The 20,762-nt window shown below is 37.1% G+C and overlaps 1 protein-coding gene, 1 long non-coding RNA gene and 1 pseudogene across 2 annotated transcripts; 1 reads left to right on the top strand and 2 right to left on the bottom strand.

Annotated features, from left to right (window-relative positions):
• Positions 1-1,183: 1,183 nt before the first annotated feature.
• Positions 1,184-2,337, bottom strand: LOC135636808 (uncharacterized). Its single transcript, XR_010496061.1, has 2 exons — positions 2,108-2,337; positions 1,184-1,990 (listed from the first exon to the last, which is right to left on the bottom strand). It is a non-coding gene; the product is annotated as an uncharacterized LOC135636808 (long non-coding RNA).
• Positions 2,338-6,633: 4,296 nt separating this feature from the next.
• Positions 6,634-9,057, top strand: LOC135618936 (uncharacterized; annotated as a pseudogene).
• Positions 9,058-12,837: 3,780 nt separating this feature from the next.
• On the bottom strand, positions 12,838-14,957 carry LOC135618928 (protein LATERAL ROOT PRIMORDIUM 1-like). The gene is made up of 2 exons (XM_065120406.1): positions 13,523-14,957; positions 12,838-13,437 (listed from the first exon to the last, which is right to left on the bottom strand). The coding sequence occupies exons 1-2, from the start codon at positions 14,151-14,153 to the stop codon at positions 13,103-13,105; spliced, it is 966 nt and encodes a 321-aa protein (XP_064976478.1). The 5' UTR covers positions 14,154-14,957; the 3' UTR covers positions 12,838-13,102.
• Between the last annotated feature and the right edge of the window lie 5,805 nt (positions 14,958-20,762).

Here is a 20,762-nt window from a genome sequence, read left to right as displayed (position 1 = left end):
AAATTTGATCAAGTTTATAGTGAAATTTAATTACTTTCGGTGTGTTTTCTGTTATAAATTGTTCAAATTAAAAAGAAAAAAAAATTTCTTTTCAAAAGATTTATTTGAAAAGGTGATTTTTTAGTTATTTTTGAAAGATTGTGTCTTTGAGAAAATATCTATAAATAGGTATTTGAGGGTAAATCATGTAGACATTTCTTTCATACTCTTATTCTTTATTTTCTAAATGATTGAATTAGATTTTCTCTAATTTCTATTTGAAGATTTTGTTTACTCAATACAGATCTTCTAAAGGCTCGTAATATCCACTAAAATTATTCGCATCAAACTCATAATAATTTTAGTGAGAAGAAGGTACAAATATTATTTTTAGGAAAGTATTTATACATATTTCAAGTCTAAATATTTTCTATAATATTCTTGATCTTGTGTTTGTTATTTGTTTTCATAGTGTTTTTCATCCTTTTCTTTGTCGTATTTTTCAATATTTTCTGAGCTGACAGATATCTGTGTTTGAAACCTATTATTCTTAAGTAAAGGATAACTTAAAAACTACTTTTGAGGACAATGCTAAACATGCCTCGGACTCAACATTCTTCCTCCATCAATGAACCATCATCCTATTCTTATTATTGTGTGAGTTGGTGGTAATGTTTGACTCTTTCTACCTCTCTAAAATATTATTCTAGTGGCAAGCAGCAGCACATTTCACCTTGTCTTTGTGACTTCTTCAGCACTAGGGTTGGTTGGCAGCTGATATTGCCAATACACATTCTTTTTCTTGACTGGTTTCGATCTCGGCTTCTGAGAGAAGAAGTCAGTGAGGGTGTGCGAAAGCTGAGATGAGGACGCCGATTTGACCAAGCTAGGCTAGTTGGGAAAGTCAAACTTGAGATCTAAGCTTTGCTACTTTGACAAGTCTGGGTTAAATCCAGGCCAAATTTGAATTCAAGCATCGACCTCATGGAGATGGATGTTGACCATTCTAATCTTTTGATTCATCATGTGCTTGCTTGAACTGGTTTTACCTTAAGTGATACCAATGAGAAAGTGATCTTCATATATATCCTTGTCAAATGATAAACCTTGTAAATCTACCTTTGGCTGTAAATTAAAATTCTTAATGATATACGATTGATCTTGGATAGTTCAGCATAGACATTCCTTCATGACATGGTTCAACTGGACAAGCACACATGGAATTATTCTTACGTGAACTGCAAAAGGTTAACCAAGTAGCACTAGTACTACTACTAAAGAGAGAGAGAGAGAGAGAGAGAGAGAGCAGAGAGAGAGAGAGAGAGCAGAGAGAGAGCAGAGACACTCTCTCGATCCTCTTCATCACTACACCATCTTCTACTCAAGACGCAACAGCGGAGGGCTTCTCCTTGGACTTAACACCAGAGCTTTCCCCGCCGGGCGGCAGCGCCTTCCTTGCAGCATCACCACCCAGGGACTTCCCACCGTCAGCATTGCCATGACCCGCGCCCTCAGGCGCCACCTTGGGCGGCGGCTCCTCCTCCGCCGTAACGTCGAACGACGCCGGGAGAGACTGGGAGGCTTGTCGCCGGTGGCCTGACATCGCGCGATCGCAGCAGCGCAAACTGCTCGCTGCTTGTTGATAGGGATGAGCGAGAAGAAGATGTATAAGGGATCGATGGATAAGTGTTAGGTGAGGCCACGGCGTGTCGCAGACATGGCTCAGCTACTGCTCGAGATCTTTCCGTGGCCACAGGCCATGGTAGGTCCGACCGAGGGAGCCAAATCCACGCCGTGGACTGCATGCTTCGGCGATCCATCCATCCGTACTCCCAATAATGCCTTGTGCCTCGTCATGAGCCTCTCGGGATGCCCAACATTTCTTGGACCTACTCGAATTATTTGTGGGGGTTCCCTGTACTTTGTCGCCCCGTCGTCAACAAGCCACAAGCCCAAACGCTATCGGACAAACTCCCATGGCCACAATTCTACCTGCAACGCCATTTACTCGCTGATCCAAGCGACCGGTTGCCAAGGGAAACAGTTCCAAGGCCCGGAGAAGGAGACAAAGTAATCGTTGAATGAAAGGTGAATTCAAAGTTGTCTCTAACTCAATTATTAGTGATACCTTCCATCCAGTTCTTCTTCCCAATCTGCCACAAGCAAAGGTGAGTGCATGGAAAGCATCCAAACTGCATCTTCTAATGGAAGGTTATCATCTTGAGCTGTTTAGGGTTGCCGCTTGTTCACCCATTGCGCCAACTTTTAGCCTTGCCTTTTCATGGCCGTGCAACATGAATCAAGAACATAGAATTATAGAGGCAGAGAGTAATCATGTGCAAATGATTGGTGTTTGAGTACAATAAGTTGGTCATCCTCTTGGCCAACTAGAGGAACCATAGCCTATTTATTAGATATCTCCATGATGATTGCATAGGTGGGTATCAATTGGTTAACTATATTGTAGCATTGTTTCAATCATGATAGTGGACCCAATTATGTTTGAGAGAGATTAAATCGAACGAGAGAAAGAAAAGAGAAGCAACTTATAGGAATGTTATTGATAACTTGAAAATTGCAATGTTTAATGGTGGCAATGACATTTTAATAAACAAACACACCCATTCTTTCTCTTGTTTCTAATAGAGCTTATCACTTATGCATCACTATAAAATTCTCTAATAGACACTTTTTTTTGTGTGTCTACTTTCAGAGAAACAAATCAAATTAGTTTTAAAAATTGATCATATTAAAAAACATCAACTTAAGATTTACATGATTTGACACTTTTTTTTATCTATGTCTATGGAGAGAAAATAAAATTTTCACCATGATAGAATATTTATAAAATAATTAAATTATAATTTTAAGAGTTTTTTTTTTTTTATGTAGAAGTCTTTTCATACTTGAATTTTTTTTTTACCTTATCAAATCCAACACTTTTATCTTCTTTTTCTTTTTTCCATATTTATAAAAATTATAAGGTTGATTTTTAGATATTTTTTTTTCAGGAAACTTCTAGATTCAATTTTATTAATATAATTCGTCGTGCCAACACATTATTACATACTGCCAAAAACTGGATGATTTCACCATTTTATTTTTTTTTGTCTACCATCATCAGCAATGACTCAAAGCACTTTGATAGAAAAATCAAATTAATTTTAAAAGCTAATAATAAAATATAAATTAAAAAACAAAGCGATTTACATGGGTTGATACTCTTTATCTATGTACATGAAAAATAAATAAATTCTTCATCATGATAAAAATATATATAAAATAATAAGCTTTTCCATCTTGATTTTTTTTTTTGCATCTTATTAAATCCAACACTTTTATCTTTTTTTTCCCCATATTTATAAAAATTATAAGGTTCATTTTTAGATTTTTTTTATAAACATCTAGATTAAATTTCATGAATATAATTAGTTACGCCAACACATATTTACTACACATTAATCTCTGATCTTTTGTCTTTGGCAAAAGTAAATAAAAAAAAATTAATTATATATATGTTTTTAAAGAATAAATGATGAAGATAAGATCTGAGCTCAAGATATTATGATGATTCATCAAAACCTTTATCAACTACGCTATGTATTAGTTAGACAATACCTTTCAACATGTGATTTAACTAATTATGATTCAACTTGTGATATATATTTTAATACAACAGATAATATAGTATATTAGCTAATTATGGTGGTTTAGTGAGGTGCATCCAAACTACACGTCTTCGTTGACGACAACCATACATCATAGTCGGTGGCTGCCACGTCGACCACGTGCATACCTTCTCATTGCACGGGCGATATATACTTGCTATAAGATATTAGGGAGCCTCGCCGACCGACAGTCTTTATGATTAAACCATCTCATGTGGGGCCCGCATCCAATGGCAAGCAACTTGGAACTGACGGTCCACGAGTACGCGCCACGTAAAGCGTTACGTAACCACGTAAAAAATGAACACAAATAAAGAAATAATTAATTAGCTAATTAATATTATTTGGACGAATTCCCTTAAAAAGTTCGGCTTTTTCCCAACACCCACACTTAGAAAAAACAAAATACACAAGCAACGTTCAATGATTAGCTATTTTAACTGTTCAGTCTTCGATCTTCTACTTCAATTGTAACGTGTCTAATGTGTCTCTTGGTTCTCAACTGCTCTCTACTGTTGTTATTGTTGAGTAGTCGAACTTTTGATCTGCTATGTTATTTCAACTCGTTAATGACTCTGACTCTCGTGTAGGGTTGGCTAAGTTATGTTGATCTTTGTTGGTTCCGGCGGATCCTTCAGATGAGGAAAAGATCGTTATTGGTAGTAGGGAAAGGAGAAGATAGTGGATAATTTTGAAAAGATACAATAGAGCCTATACGACATAGACACATAGCGAAGCTCATCGTATTTACTATCATTGTATTACGAAGAATCTTATGACTAATGACAATATGGTGATAGTTAGTTATACTTCTTTTAGTAATAGTATAGTAATTGATCGTATGATATGGAGCAACAAATCAATGATAAAAGTAGAAGTTCCAACATTATTCTTCATCATTCACACCAATACATGGCACAATTATACTTGTCTTAAAAGGTACCTCAAACACATGTGATTTACGATAACCAGACTATGGTCATCACCATATCAATGCACCAATAACATACAATGTATTGGTCTATTATGTATTAGGATTATGTTCGACAAATATATCAAATTAATATACATATATATAATCGAGGACCTTGATCCACCACTTGTAGAGTTTCATTATTTTTTTTTCTTTTAAATAGAACTAGATATATTCATTGATTGAGTACTTGGTTCATTTGAATTTTAAATTTGAACTTATTTAAAAACAAAAATAATTCAAATCATTTCTTTTAAGATAATTTAGTATTAACGAAAGCACAATCGGGAACATACCACAAAGCTACTCCTTAGAGTCCGAAAAAGATAAGTGTCACTATTTTATCCTAATTTAAATTATTTTTATAAAAATATACTAATTTTATATTTATTTATTTACTTAAAATATTAATTTATTTTTTTAAAACTATTTTTAGTGATTTTGAGCGTATTTTTGATACGCTTCAACACATGCTATACTAACAATTGGTCGGCACATCGATACAGATGGATAAGACGAACCATATATATATATATATATATATATATATAAAATACTCATACCGTATTGTACTAAACTCAAAATGGTATAGATTAAGCAAAAAAAGATACGTCAGATTAAAAAAAAGGATAGTTCCACATCATTCACCGGAAACTTATCATTTTTAGACCATCATTCTATAATTGTCAATATTAATCAGTGAGATATAAGAATATCAAGGATATCCCAAAAAAAATCAAATTCAATAATTCTTATAATATCAAAGTGACACATGATAACTAGACCGATTTTACTTAATTAGGCTGAGTAGTTGTCATAAGGAAGTAATAAAAATAATCCAAAAAACTTCGTCCTAAAACTATACAATCAAAATGACTTTGTAACCCCTCTTCATCTTCGTAATAACTTAATCGACTATTACCAACAAAGGAAACTACAAAGATAAAATTTAAAAATTATCAACAATAATTCAACAGAAATTAAATATAAATTTATATAAACAAAAACATATCTATGCTTAAATCAACATTCTTACAATTGGCTTGGGACATTCTACTCGAATAATAAGTGTTTGATGACATATTATTTCCTATTTAAAATCAAAAGGGATTAGAGTTAATAATTCAATAAAAAATTATCTAATTAGAAAAAAAATAAAAAAAAGACACATTGTTGCGATGCTAAAAAATCATAAAAATACAAAAAAAAATCTTTTAAAATGGAAAGCATAAAGTGTCAATTATTCAAAGCTTTCCTAAAAATTTGAGATTTTTTTTATTAGCATAGATGCACTATTTTTAAATGTTTCTAAAAAATAATGCATCACCTATTAGGAATTTTTTGTCTAAACCAAAATTTCTAACCTCTTTAGAAGCTCAAATATAAAAAAATATTAGACAGAAATTATAATTTGTTGAAAATAAAATAAACGAGGTAATGATAGCACGTTGTTCTGGATAAAGATTTTATTTTATAAAGAACACTAAAAATATTGATAGTAAAATAATAAGTTTTTAAAATACTATTCAATAGTAAACTTCAATGCAACCTTGGAACCCTATCTACATAATAAATTAAAAGTTTAGATTTTCTAATAAATAATTTTATATAAATAAGAATATACATGAAAGAACCGAAGTTTTATCACAAATAATACGAAGCGATGAAATAGAAGCTCAAAGGAGCCGGTGTCATCATGGAACTCAAACGCTCGTAAACATAATAACACAAATTGGATGATACTTAGATGTCGTGAAAAATACTATGATAATAATGATAGAACACATGTCATATCGATTGACAAATATAAAACAAAAATATATAGTGTAGCATCCGTTCAAGTTCAATTAAATTTTTATTCAGTTTAATCTTATGTAAACCCAAGCAATTTTTAAAATTAATATATATTTTTTAAAGTAGGGATGCAATTTGGGCATTTTTCAAAATAAGAGCGTTTTGTGAGAAAAACCAAAATTATTTTTCTTTAAGAATTCGCCCATATTATTTATAGATTTTTATTTTTTATTTTTCGCATCTTCCCCGTGCCCGTGGAGATGCCTCCTCCGCCTCTCTCTCGATCTCTCTCGACGAGAAGGCTGATGCCTGCAGAACAATCTACGCTCCCGATCTTCCCGTCCTGCCCTAACTAAGCGGCCAATCCATGAAGGAGCAGCGCCAAATATCCTTTTGACTTGCCCCCTGGGAGAGGTAACGCGAGGATCCAGATCTCTCGATCCCTCGATGCTCCCGATCTATTCTTTCTCTTTTGATCTGACTACGTTACCGGGCCAGGTGAGGATCGAGAAGGGGAATGGGTGCGATGATCGAGGCGGACCGGCTGCTGGCTGCGGCTTCTGCGCGATTTGCTTGGAGAAGATCGCTCTGCAGGATATGGCGCTTGTTAAAGGCTGCGAGCACGCCTACTGGTTCGTCTCTAACGTCTTGTTCCACGTACATACAGATCTTGCTGTGCTTGTACCAATTCTTGGTTTTGAGGCTGTTTAGTTACTTGTTACATCTCATCATGAATCACTTCTTTACTTCTCTGTGCTGTTCATATTATTTGTGGTTTAGCAATATATATATCTGACAAGGTAATCAGATTGTCTTTATATTTGTCTTTATTTCTTTAATGTTTCTTTAAATTGAAAGACAAAAACTATTTTTTTTTTTTATTTCTGGTAAGTAATAAAACATTCAATATTTATATCTGACATGTTAAGTTTTGAAAACATTCAATTCAATTAATTGTAGAAATGGTGTTTGCATTGCTTGAGATGCTAACTTCCGATTTTGCATTATGATGGTAATGGAAGCTTTATTATGTCTCTGCTGGAGGGAGACAGAGAAGTCATAAATGTGTTAGAAACAAAGAACTAAGAAGATCTTTCAATGACCCTTGAGCATCGCATTTTGGTCTGGATCTCTAACTATGACTGTAGTGCTAGAACAGGTCTTTCAATTATTCAATGACCACATCCAAATCTAATGCTTCCATGGCCACTTGCACTTCACAAAAGAAGTTTGATTTGTCATGGAGAAATGGAAGAGAGGTATAAATGAAGAAATGAACATGTCCACAGGAGCATGCATCACATCCTTTGTGACATATCAGTCTGATTCCTGGTGTTTTTACACATTCTAACTCAACAGGTATGCTTCCTTGGGAACTTTTGACAAGCAAGAATTGCTTCTCACTTGTTTCTTGTTTTGAATTATTGGGCTCGTTTATTTCAACTTACAGACTATGATATTTCCATTGATCATGAAAATTCAATAAACAATTAGCATCATCAAGAAGAGATACCCATCTTGAGTATCTTAATTTTGATTCTAGTTAAGTGCAATGTTTATATCTGAGTTACACAAGACCAATATTTGATACCTTTGTGCATATTCGATTACATTTGAGACCATATTTTACTGCGACATGTATTGTTAATGTAATTTGATGTTTGAGGCAAATATAAGGAGCTAAATATTTATTTATTTGTTGAACTCAATGTATTAAACTGCAGATTTATGTTGAGAAGTTTGTGCCTATGCATTCATTATTGTTTGCTGTGGGCAGTGTGACGTGCATCCTACGGTGGGCATTATACAATGAAAAGTCTTCTTGTCATCAGTGTAAGCATCCATTTGAATTCCTGAACATTCTCCGTTCCTGGAAGGCAGGTTAGACATCTTCCAATCTTTTCTTTTCTCTCTACGACAAAAGAAAAAACAGTGCCAGAACTTGTACCGATCAGATTAATTCTTCATGCAGCATCCACGACTGTATGTTTGAGGAGAGTGTTTGCCTCTTCCTTGGAACAAGCTGGTTTGAAGCTTCCGATGAGGTAGAAGAAGATGCTTTGCAGTATGAATATGATGATGAACTCGATGACTTAGATGAAAGCTATTATGTTACTAGCAAATCAAGTATTCATATAGGCAATAGGAGATGGGGCGATAATGGTTACGTGAAGGTAGGCAGGAAGGCAGCACGACCTCTTCTTAATCGTTACGACGCATACGCCGGGGTCCAACCCGCGGTCCAAAGAAGAAAGAAGCACGAAAGGATGTCACTGGCAGAAGGGCGAAAAGGGCCCTGAAGCGAGAGGCTGCAGAGAAGGCTGCCGCCGGCAAGCACCAGCTGCATTTGCAGAGGCTGGGCCGCTAGTAGTAGTTTCGTGTTTCAATGTCTATGATGCTGCTTCTCAGTGTATAGTAAACCAGCAGCATTCTGTACAGTGTGTTCACCTCTCTTCAATCATGTTAGGTCTAATGCGGAGAACTGCCACTGTGCACTTTATTCATATTTCAGATATTACTTCTGCATCATCTTGTCTGGGTGCAGTCGCGCCGAAACTCATGAAAGGTGTTGAATGTTCTTGATCATGGCTGTATGCTTTGAGTGTGATGCTGTAATCTTATTGTGGCAAACTCCATTGTCCACTTCAATGCCATTATTTGTGTCCAATGTGTTGTACTATTGAGGCACTAATTTCCGAACATTTCCCAGTTGGCTGGGAAACTGCAAAGAGGAAAGAGAGGAGATCCAGTTGCATTTTTCTCATCCAGTACTGACCCAAATGAGGCATGAAATAAACTGGCAGCCATTTGTAGGTCTTTTCTCAACCATTGGTCAAGATATCAAACCACTCACTGCACCAGTTCTATCACTGTCCCCACTCTCCTTCCTGCCTTTGATGAGATCAGAGCCTTTCCTCTTACACACTCATTATAATCTCACCCAGAAGGCATCCACAAAGTACCATTATTGATCTCATTCATTCTCCAAAACTTGGCTGATCTTAAAATGAGAAGGCAGTCAGCATAGAATAATAAAATTGAGCAAACCAACAAATCTCTGAATCACTGAATGAATTGTATTCTCATATATTTCAGATGTCCAGAATGCATTACAACTTATCAAACATCTAAAAAGAACATTACAGGCAAAAGTCACAGCTCACCTTAAGTTGGGAACTTGATTAGTTCATACAGCAGTTCTATACAAAATAATGACATGGGCAGTGTCCTAATGATCACAACAAACTTTATTAATTTCTAATGGTTATTTTAGCATACTGTAATGACAATAGCCACAATTCAGTCCAATATTATGCACAATTTGTCAAGGATTAATTTTGTGAAGGTATACAGCAGGTAAATAGTTTTTAGATCATGTAGCCGATAGCCGATCCCAAATAGTAGGACTTTATAGCTTTTTGTGTTGTTGTAGACAGCAGAGGTTAATGATTAAGATTCGAAGAAAAAACTAGATGCAAGGGTTATCAACATATGCATAAACCATTAAAAATATCGACCACTTCAGATCATAAAACTGTGAAACAATAGTAACAATGCATACTGCAGAGATCCAAGTACAGAAGATGCAGTGATCTTTAGCAAAACTTACAAAAAATATCTTTAGTTCATCATTGAAACGGCATCCAATCTCAGAAAAAAATAAATTGTACTTACAAGACCCGATGAATTCATTTCACTAGGTCGGTGCTCATCTATTATTTGCCTTTTACTAATATCAGCATTCCTTACTACCTGAAACAACTTGTTACAGAAAATATCATGATTCAAATGCCTAAAATAGGTACTATGATGAAGCAAGTAACACCTAAAAAATAACTTTCCTTACTACCTGAAACCTCTGTTTGTCATATTTTATCCACCGAAGCACTATGATGAAGCAAGTAATACCTAAAAAATAACCTTCCTTACTACCTGAAACCTCTGTTTGTCATATTTTATCCACCGAAGCACTGTGATGAAGCAAGTAATACCTAGAAACAGCATTTGTTTGACTTGCAGACATGCTGAATCTGATAATACTGAACCCTCCAACTTAAATGTATTTTAAGGAATCACAAAGCTACATCAAACCAGACAGTAAGCGACAGATTTAGCTCAGCATTAGAATTAAAAAAGAAATTCAAGTTTTGTTAACAAACTTCAATTGTCAAGTTATAAATCAAACCACATATATCACATGATCTTCTTATTTGAAACATGTTTTTGGCAAATCATCCTATCAACCCTATACATAAAAGTCATATCATTAAAGCCACCTACAAAATACATAGTTCTTGGGGATAAGAAATCTAGGAGTCATTTCAAGATACTAAAGTCACCTATTCAATACATAGTTCTTATATGAATCATGATCAGGATTTCATACAAGAATTGGCGCCTACATATCGGAAAAAGAAAACATAAAGAATGTATCTTAGTGCACATTGGTATTATTCAATCATCAAAGATAAACAGAGATAAGCAATCTGTTGATCAGACATTGCAAATCAATTATTATTCAAGTGTGAAAGATCGTTGAAAGATAAACAGCAATAAGCAATCTGTTTGTCGAACATTGTCGGATACAAAAAAAACCAAATGAACCGAAGAAAATCATTAAACTACTTAGTATAACGAGGAAAAAAGGAATTAAAGTAATAAGAGAACAGGAGAACTTTGTTACCTTATAAAAGTTTCATCCTTATTGAATCAAATTTGGTAAGTAATATTGAGGCATATGACATAAGGAGCATTTCTTGTTTGTCAAATTCATTTAAGAAAAGTAGAGGAGTGCAAATGTTCACATATTTTCGGTTCATGCCAGAACTGGCAAATGAATTAAGAAGATTCTGAACAGCTTAAACTGCACAGATATCCTCACTCAATAGAGACCTTCAATGCATGGCATAGTCATAACTGACCATGAGAAAAAGGTGACACTCAAACTTCAAATTCATATATATTTTAATTTCCAGCAGATTCAAGGTTCATGCACATAAACAATACTCAATAGAGTATAGTAAGAAATAAATGCAAAGCATTTAGTAAATTTATCTTTTTTTTTCCAAGAAAACTGAAGGCATTAAAGAAATTAAGTATGCCTTCGTTGCTTTGCCTTTGTACAATTACTCAAATTATGCTAACCTCATTTTGAGAATAAATTCTAGATTTCATGAATAATTATGTGATTCTCGATTGATACTTGATAAGTTAGGATATGGTGAATTAACATATAAATCATACAGCTCTAAGATAGTTGGGAAAAAATTGTTACTATGGAGTAAAGGAGTTGAAATTGAAAAACAAAATAGGAAAATTTTCTTGCAATCTGTATTAGAACACAGTTCCCATGATTGTCTTGAAATCAAATGGGCTCTAATATGATTATGTAGTTCCTACCTTACCCACTTAAACAATGAAACAAGAAAAATATATTTTAATTACACTCAATACTAATTGAAACAAAACTCTCCAAAAAGTTGGAATTCTCAAAATCATATTTTCCTTTATATTGCTTATTATGTAGTTCATGTAAGAATCAAATAGCTGACTATGTACCACATAATGTTCCAAAGATAACTAGCGGTTTCTAGAAACATGCTATAAAGACTAAGAAACAAGCTGACAAGTGCACAGTACATTGTCCTAAAACTCAATCAGAGATGTCCAAGTCATAATGAAATCTAACCATGCAATCACATCTTTTAAGTTCTTGCTTTTGTAGAAGCAAAAAGACACAATAAGCAGAGAATGAACATTTTGTCAATCTTATTATTGAGCTGAAAACAAAAAAAGGCAATAAATTTTTAATATACATGAAAGACAGAATTGAAGTCATCTACAGTGAAAGCAGGAAACTGCAAATGAGAGAACCAGTGAGCAGTGAGTTAAGTCTTAGAAATGATCCAATCATGCTGATGGTGGTCATCATAAACATAATACATGTAATTATATCATAAAGCACCAGTAATGTCATCAAACAATACAAGAACAACAACCCATTGCTCAGTCATGATAAGCTTCACAGGCAAGACTTGTGGGGATGGCAAAAAGAACAGTAAGCTCGCTGCCATATTAACCCCTATGCAGCAAAAGCAACCCATATTCTCTACATTTCTCTGATAGTGAAAGCATCATTCAGATGCAAGTTCCAATGCAATGCCTTACAGCACACACCAGCCCTCGTAAAACCCAGCATACATAAAAGAGGAAGAATGGGCTAAGAGTCATCCTACTGAACCACAAGAAGATCACATGAAAGCGGCAGTCATAAATACGGCACAAAAACGACTCTTCAGCAGTTACATTGCACATATATGGAAGAGAAATATCAGAGAGAAAGCATATATGGAAGAGAAATTAAAGAATAGAAAGCAGCAGTCACCTCGTAACAGTGCAAGACTGTGTTGCATATCAGAGAGAGACAGCAGTAATCATCGTTGCTAGATAGAATTATTAGCAAGAAAAATAATAGTAACTCAAGTAGACTGAAGAAAGACAAATGAGTCAATAGAGAAGACACATATGGTTACAAGAAGTAGAACCAAACCCCTCACCACTACCTGCATTCGTCATGGCTACCTCCAGGCTTCTGTGATAGATGATGAGCAATAGAAGTTTTAAGCTCCGTGAGAGGATTGGATGTGTGTGTGTGTGTGTGTGGTGTGTGTGAAGAGTGACGATGAGTTCAGTTTGTTTGGTTTCCGTAGTTGGTTCCTCCGATGAATCCACCGCCGTCTCCGAAGACATTGGACGGTAGCATCGGCGACGACGACAAGCCACCGTGTCGGTTGCCGAGGTGCAGCTCCGAGATGTTCGGAATGGCGTCGTTGGCATCGTCAGCGTGGCTGCCGTCGTCGAGACCTTGGTCGTAGAGGAAGCCCTTGAAGACGCGTCCACCGATCTTGACCACGGCGTGGTAGGCGTACTCGTCTTCTCCGTCGTCGATGGAGGTTACGCGCACGCATTTGAACACCGCCGGCGCTCGTACGTGGCCCGGGAGGTTCTCGATGGCGCCCGCGTCTGGAGTAACAGAGGTTCGGGCTTCTTTACGAGAGCTCGAGCGAGGAGTAGGAGTAGATGGAGATGGGAGTTCTTGGAGTACTACCTTGGTGACTGGAGGTGGTGTCGAAGCTACGAGGCGGGGTGGTGTTCGGGGTGGAGGTGTGGGAGGCGGTCGCGGGCTGCGAGGCCACGAGGCGGGGCTTTTTGGAGGCGGAGGTGGAGGCAAAGGAGCTTGCGGCGGTGACGTGGCGCTCGCGGCGACGGGAAGCGGGAACCCAGGTGCTCTTGACGTGGGTCGAGCACTCAAATCCGCGGCTCTTGCAGCACGTACGGCACCGCCGGTGGCTGCAATCCTTCTTGGCCTGGTTCCCGCAGTCCTGGCACGTCGATTCTCCCACGCCCGCGGCGGCAGCGCCGCCACCGAGGAGAATTCCACTGGGATCGGTCGTCGGCACAGCCTTCCTGAGGTAATTGGCGAGGCTGGCATTAGGGTTAGGGTTAGGGTTAGGGTTAGGGGCGTGGGGGTGTGGCAGCTGGGGCAGGACCGGTTGCCAGAGGTGGATGCCACCGGGCCTGGCCCGGGCGGTGGGGTTGTCGTCCTCAACGACGCACGACGCAGCGGCGAGGAGGGGAATGACAGGGTGCTGCTCCGCCGCGGCAGAGGAGGACAGCAGGGACTCATGGTGGCACTGCTGGTGGAAGGAGGCGGCGGAGGCCAGCACCATCATCCCCATGTCGGCGGGTAACCCGTAATTGACGCCCTGCCTTGTCCCACCACCGACGGCGGATAAAGAGCTGGGGCCACCCCATACTACTCCACCAGCGCCTCCTCCTCCTCCTCTGCTGGAGCCGGCATTGAAGCCGAGGCAGAGATCATCGCCTCTGCCGCCAGCGGCCGGGTTTGCCACCCAGTCCGCGAACGCGCCACTGTCGGAAGGAAATCGCCTTCCAGAAGCCACGCCGGCTGCTCTTATATCAAGAATAGAGAGAAGAAAAAGCCGATCTATGCTCCCTCCACTTGCTTATCGCCCCCCTCCTTCGTTGGCTCACTCTTACACCAACGACTGCCCAAATCTGTCCCTCAACAAGACCTGACCTCTCGCTCTCTCTCTCTCTCTCTCTCTCTCTCTCTCTCGCCTATTGTTTATCTAAACAAATATCTCCCTCGATAAGACCTGACTTCTCTCTCTCTCTCTCTCTCTTGCCTACTGTTTCTCTAAACAAATAACACCCGTCATACACAACTTTTGTTTCGTTTATACATGTAGGGTGGGGCGAGAGAGATGCTAGAGGTTGACTCTCAATGGAGAAGCTCGAATGATGAGAGAGAAGAGACGGATGGGTGTTGGTGTCTGGAGAAGGTGGAAGTGAGGTTGTGGGGACTCTGAAAAATTCCTTCTGGTGGGGAGCAGTACCTTCTGAATCACTCTCCTTCCTCGATCTCACTCTCTCGCCTGCTTTCCTCCTTTCCTCTGTGTCACTCTTTCTGCCGCCTCCTGTTGCCCAGTATCCAGTATCTATCGCTACTCCTGTTGTTGCTAAAAGTTAGTCAAACCTCTCTCTCTCTCTCTCGCGGGCGAGCAAGCCGTGTGTGATTGGAGGAAGGCTCGGAGAGAGACAGGCCGAGAGAGGAAATGGAACGGGACACGTGTAATTATTGCACCCGGACCCGTCCCTGTCCTCTCTTCCTTCTTTCACCGTATCTTAGAGAGAGAGAGAGAGAGACGTCCGCTGTTATCCTCCCCCTGACTGCCTCCCATCCACTCTACCCTCGCAGTTATTCTCTGGCTGCTTCGTGTCCTTCTACCTCCCTAAAACAAAGCTTGGGGAGCGATTCTACGCGAGCCATTGGTTTCATGGGCGACCATTTCTTAAGGGCAATTAGCTTCGACCTTTGCAGAAGAAGCACGTGCGTATCACTTGCCCTTCTTTGACTCTTTCTCTGTCTTCCTTCCTTCCCAACACATCAGATCACGTTTCTACTCTCGCTTAGAGCCGCCCGCTCCGCTGCTGCTTTCTATTTTATACGTACGAGGTGATCGTCGCAGATCACAGGGCAAAGGGTTCACCCCATAAACTATAATCCGGGAGGGAGAGGAGGTGGTGGTGGTGGCCATGACGTCCGTACGGCCTCGCGGCAACACGCCATGCCGCCTCCGTAAATCTAGCGTGGGCTGTCTCCGAGGGCTGCGCCGTGAAGCCGTGGTCCTCACCACCACCACCACCACCACCTTTAAAGCTCGTATGGAGCATTACTTTAGGCTGCTTCGCTGTGCCATTTCTTCGACTTCGGTGCATGATGATGGGGAGACCAGCTGGGCGCGCGTCCTTCGCCTGCAGCGGGTGAGCTGACAGTGAGGGCCACCATTAAGGCTTCCTCTTCCTCTTTGTCCTTGTCTTCTGCTATCACAAGCGTCTCCAAGGATGGATGGGGAGTCTGTTGCATGTCATCCCTGTCAGTGATCAGCGGGCAGAGATCGCAGCAGCAGCAGCAGCGTTATGGCCTTCACTGCAAGAATGTTGCGTGTTCAGTAGACTTAGATTGCTGTTGCTGGTCGCACATGAAACAAAGTTCAGATAACACCAATATTGAGCATTCACCGAGGGGAGACGATTCCATCCATGTGAGGAAGGCAGCAAAAGAATTGGTAGCATCATTAGTTGACCTGTAAATACACAATCCTATTTACTCAATTTTAATTGTCTTTAACGTTTCACATAGCCAATAAAAATTGAAGATGTGCCAAAAAATAATGTTATATTATTAATTATAAAAAGATCACATAATATATATATATATATATAGATATATATTATCTTATAATTAATTTTTACAACGTTATAGTGCCTTTCGGATATTATTGAAAACATTATAAATTCTCAAAAAAAATTAATTTTGGGAAATTCTCGTATAACATCTCTCATTTTTAAAAATTCACATAAAACATCCCTTGTCTAAAAGAAGATTTTACCTCTTGCCTTCAACTCATCAACCGTCACCTCTACCCTTGATTGTCTCTATCATCATTTTTGACTACCTTCATGAGTGAGCCCCTCCATCCTTCACTCATCATCCTCATTCATCCATTATCGCCTTCGCCTTGCATTGTCATCTTACCTCATCTCTCCATATTTTTTACTATCAACATTATTCTTCCATGCGCACCTCGATTCCATCATCCTTGTTTGTGGCCCTCTCTTCTAAGATCAATGATGAAAATGATAAAGACATGGGGCATGTGCCCTCGCAACTTCCTCTACCAAGGTGACGACGAGAACAGTAAGGATGACAAGACAAGATGATGAGTAATTGAGGTAGGAACAATGAGACGAAGAGGACGACAACCCATGAGGAAAAGGTAGGGGTTAAAATTATCTCTAAGGAATGAATGAATATTCTATAAAAAAATTCTCAAAACCAGAGATTTGCACTGCTGGAGACTGATACAATGTGTCAAGTTCAAGAACATAAAGGTTGGTGAAGTGCACATCCTACTAACTCAAATCCAAATGCTTAATAGTTAACCTTTATATTTCAAATATTTTCTCAAATAATAGTAGTAATTTTTTTCACGTCCTTCGGCGTGTGGAGACTTGATTAACATTGCACAAGAAATTTGGGAACGACTGTGAGCATTAGAATGTTCAAACGTGAAATGTTACCTAACAAAAGGTAAGATGGCAAAGTGTTGGTGAAAGAAGGAGACTTATCTCGAGCATAGGAGAGTGTGTTGGGGACTTGAAGGAGTTGATGGCATTTGAAAAAGTTGATTTTGTTGATTATTATTGCAAAAGGATTTTGAATTCCCTCTTATCCATATTTTATATATTTTCTTTAAAAAATTACAAAAATTATTGTGAGCTTTTGATGATTGTATTTTTGTTTGTATCAATATTTAAAGCGATCACTTGTCATTGGATTGATAATGAATTGATCATGCAAAATGAATTATTGCCTTTAGAGTTTTAGATGAATGAAATACTAACGATAATATTTGTAGATTGATAAAAAAAATATTTTAGAAAGAGTATTATTTGATCTTTAAAGTTTTTCAGTTGGTTTTGACAATATAGCCATAAATATCATTTCTATTCTTGAATTACAACAAGTGTGCCAACCACTGTTGGTGACATATATCTTTTTTCATATTAGGTGTTTTTATCATATTTTTAATTTATGTGTACAAGAAGGTTTATGGTCTCTTCAAGCTTTTCTTTCCATAATTAAGCAGGCAACCCAATGAAATTATACTTATGAATTGCTGAAAGAATCTTTTGAGTATAAAGAATTATTGTGTATTTTTATTACAAATAATGTTAGACAAATAAGTTTATTATATCCACAACATTGAAATATATATTAAAGAAATTTAAAATGTTTAAAAGTTTTTAATAATGTTACCCATATTTTTTCTTGTGTTTATTATCCTACCATTTATTTTTTCAATTATTTGTATTAATACTGTTGGTGCTTTAGAAAAATATTAACATGATCATGATTTAAATATGGCTATAAAGATAATGAAATCAAATATCTAGTTGTTTGTGTTTTTGATCCTCATACTAAAATACATTATTTAATAATAGAAGTAGATATTGGTGATAAAATTAGAGAAATAAAAAAAAAAGTCATGAACCTATATGACCACTACAGTGTAAATTACACTATAGTAGACAACAAATTACATTTGAAAAGTCTTCAATTAAGTTAGTGGGATTAATAAAATCTACAAGGGAGAGATTATTATTGCAAAGATAAAAAAAAAAAACAAAAGAGATTATAGAGCTCAAACTCTAAATTTAATATTTATGTAATAATTTCCTTTAAGTTTGGTGGTAGCACTACAAGTATAAATAAATTATTCTTGAATGATAGGTGCCATGTATCATAATCTTTCTAATTTAAAGATGATTGCAAGGTAAATACTAACAACTCCAATGTCAACAATAGTCGTGGAACAATCCTAACGACTCATGGATGTAGATAATTGATGGATAAAAGTCAATCAAGTATGACCTTCGAATTGCTGAAGCATACATTGATAAATAGACTAAAACAATGAAATAGAATTAATATATTATCCACGTAGATAATGACTAGACATATCGATCGAAGAGATAATTAAAACATTTGAAACTAGAAGTGATTAAAAATTATATAATTTTAATTTTTATGTCATTGCACTCATTATAATTATACATTCATTTTTTTTTTAAAAAAATAGATATAAAATTATAATTTTTATGTTTTAAGTTATTTTTAATTAAAATAAATAAATAAAAAAAGAGATCCGAATCGAAATCGAAATTGAAACTGCCCAAATCGAAACCACTAGCTTGTTGAATTTGAACCATTAGCTGAAGAACATTTAAACCAAGTAAATAGCAACACATTCATAATTCCTTATAGATTAATTAGTCGAAAGAATATATAGGGTATTATTATCTTCCCTATGGGTTCGATGACATCTCTAGTCCTATCCATAGATAACCTTTTATTGAGCCCTTCATTATATCTTCTTATTCTACGACGGTATTTTATTTGTCACTCTATAGAATAATTAATTTATTAACTTTGATACTTAAAATCAAGTTAGTATTACAGTACTCATCAAATATCTAAATCAATTAAAAGTCTGTACCATATTTTTCTTCAAAAAATAACCAATTAATAAAAAATACTAATTTTTCTTGATAGACTAATTTTTTTTAAGGCGTTGACCAGTTTAGTTGATAATTATTTCGATAAATAATTGTAAGATGCAAGGGACGGAATTTCGCCTTCGTCATTGACCCTTGGAAAAAAAAAACTATAATCCATCTAAATTTTCTTATCTCTAGTGGCCTTTTTGTTTTTTTTTTTTTGTCACTTGTTCTTTTCTTGGATGATAAGTTGGGATGCAGTCTCACCCAACATGTTGTTGGTTGCCATGGTCACATGAGCAAGTTTCAAGGAATCTTTAGTGACTTGACTTTTTATCACCTTCCATTTCATAAAAGTTTATGATGATTTTAGGTGGTTGGCTCCAAAAGAAGAAGGTGGTGGTGGGAGCAAACCCCTTTTGTTCGAGCAACAGAGTAATTGTCATCTGGTTCACAGATAATGTTGGCACGTGCCGACTGTCCTCGCTCGTTGTACACAGTACTTACAACTGTGGATATCTACGACCTCACGCATTTAGGTGGGCCCCACACTTCTCTGGCCATCCTTGTCAGCCACATGGGCCCCGGCTCCAATCACATTGCAGTCCATGAGAGAGAGTAAGAGAGAGAGAGAGAGAGAGAGAGAGAGAAGGCACAGATGAATGAAATTGTAAAATTAAAAAGAAAAGTACATTCTAATTAATATCGTATAAAGTCTATTTAGATACGATAAAAGAAAAGATTTCTAAGATCGAGCTTCTATCAAGGATACCGATTCGAGCTTCTATTAAGGATACATCGATGTAACAGAAATAGTTTGCGAGCTAAAAACTTCGTAAGTGAGTATGCTAGTTGATCAACCGTATGGACATGAGAGACGAAGTTGATGTCTGATAACTTAATCTCGCACGAAGTGAAAATCGATGATAATATGTTTGAACACTGAATTGACACATAAGTAGGTAGCTCTAATATTATCATAGTATATTGTAGGAGTACGAGTAGAACTAACTTGAGTTCTTAAAGCAAACTTTTTTCTCGGATACCATGATAAAATGAGAGAATGAAAAATAAAATTATAAAGATAAAGAGAAAAACACATTCCAATATCTCTCTGTTATCACCAACCACATGAAATCTATCTAATATCTCTCTGTTATCACCAACCACATGAAATCTATCTATATCCGGGATTGGGATTAGGGCATGCAGAATCATGAAGCAAAGCGTTTCAGATATACTTATGCATTCCATTCCAATGTCTAAACTTTTCCGAATAACTTTAGGATTAGATTACAAACTGTTCACAGAAAGGGGTAGAAAAGGAACTTGTCTGTTTCTCTCTGCTTTAATCCTCGTTCAACCCAAATTACGTGTGATGGATACGGCGAGTCGATAACTTACACTTTATCATGAGAGATCGATAAAACCTTTTCATTATTAATTTCTAGATATTGTTGTTACATGAGATGATCAAATCCCAAAACCTAAACGTTGGCAGAAAATTTCACTTCGAATTAATATCCATTATGCACATTCATAACATGCCTCCCTTTCTCTTGCTTCATCTCTTTTGCATGATACTAATTTTCTTACTCCTTGCAACTGAGAAAAGACTTCAATTGTTCGATGAAATCTTCCCTTAAAACATAACTTCTGAATCACCCTCCTCTTTCTACCATGTCAACGCTTCCTTGTAA

This window comes from Musa acuminata, chromosome BXJ1-3, assembly GCF_036884655.1.
Source record: "Musa acuminata AAA Group cultivar baxijiao chromosome BXJ1-3, Cavendish_Baxijiao_AAA, whole genome shotgun sequence".
Lineage (NCBI taxonomy): Eukaryota > Viridiplantae > Streptophyta > Magnoliopsida > Zingiberales > Musaceae > Musa > Musa acuminata.
This window is presented reverse-complemented; position numbering and strand designations above follow the sequence as displayed.

Excerpts from the sequence above, each read along its gene's own strand:
- LOC135618928 (XM_065120406.1), bottom strand. The coding sequence starts at position 14,153 with ATGGGGATGATGGTGCTGGCCTCCGCCGCCTCCTTCCACCAGCAGTGC. Across the intron at positions 13,438-13,522 it reads CACCACCTCCAGTCACCAAG|ACGCGGGCGCCATCGAGAAC; the intron begins GTAGTACTCCAA and ends CTGTTACTCCAG.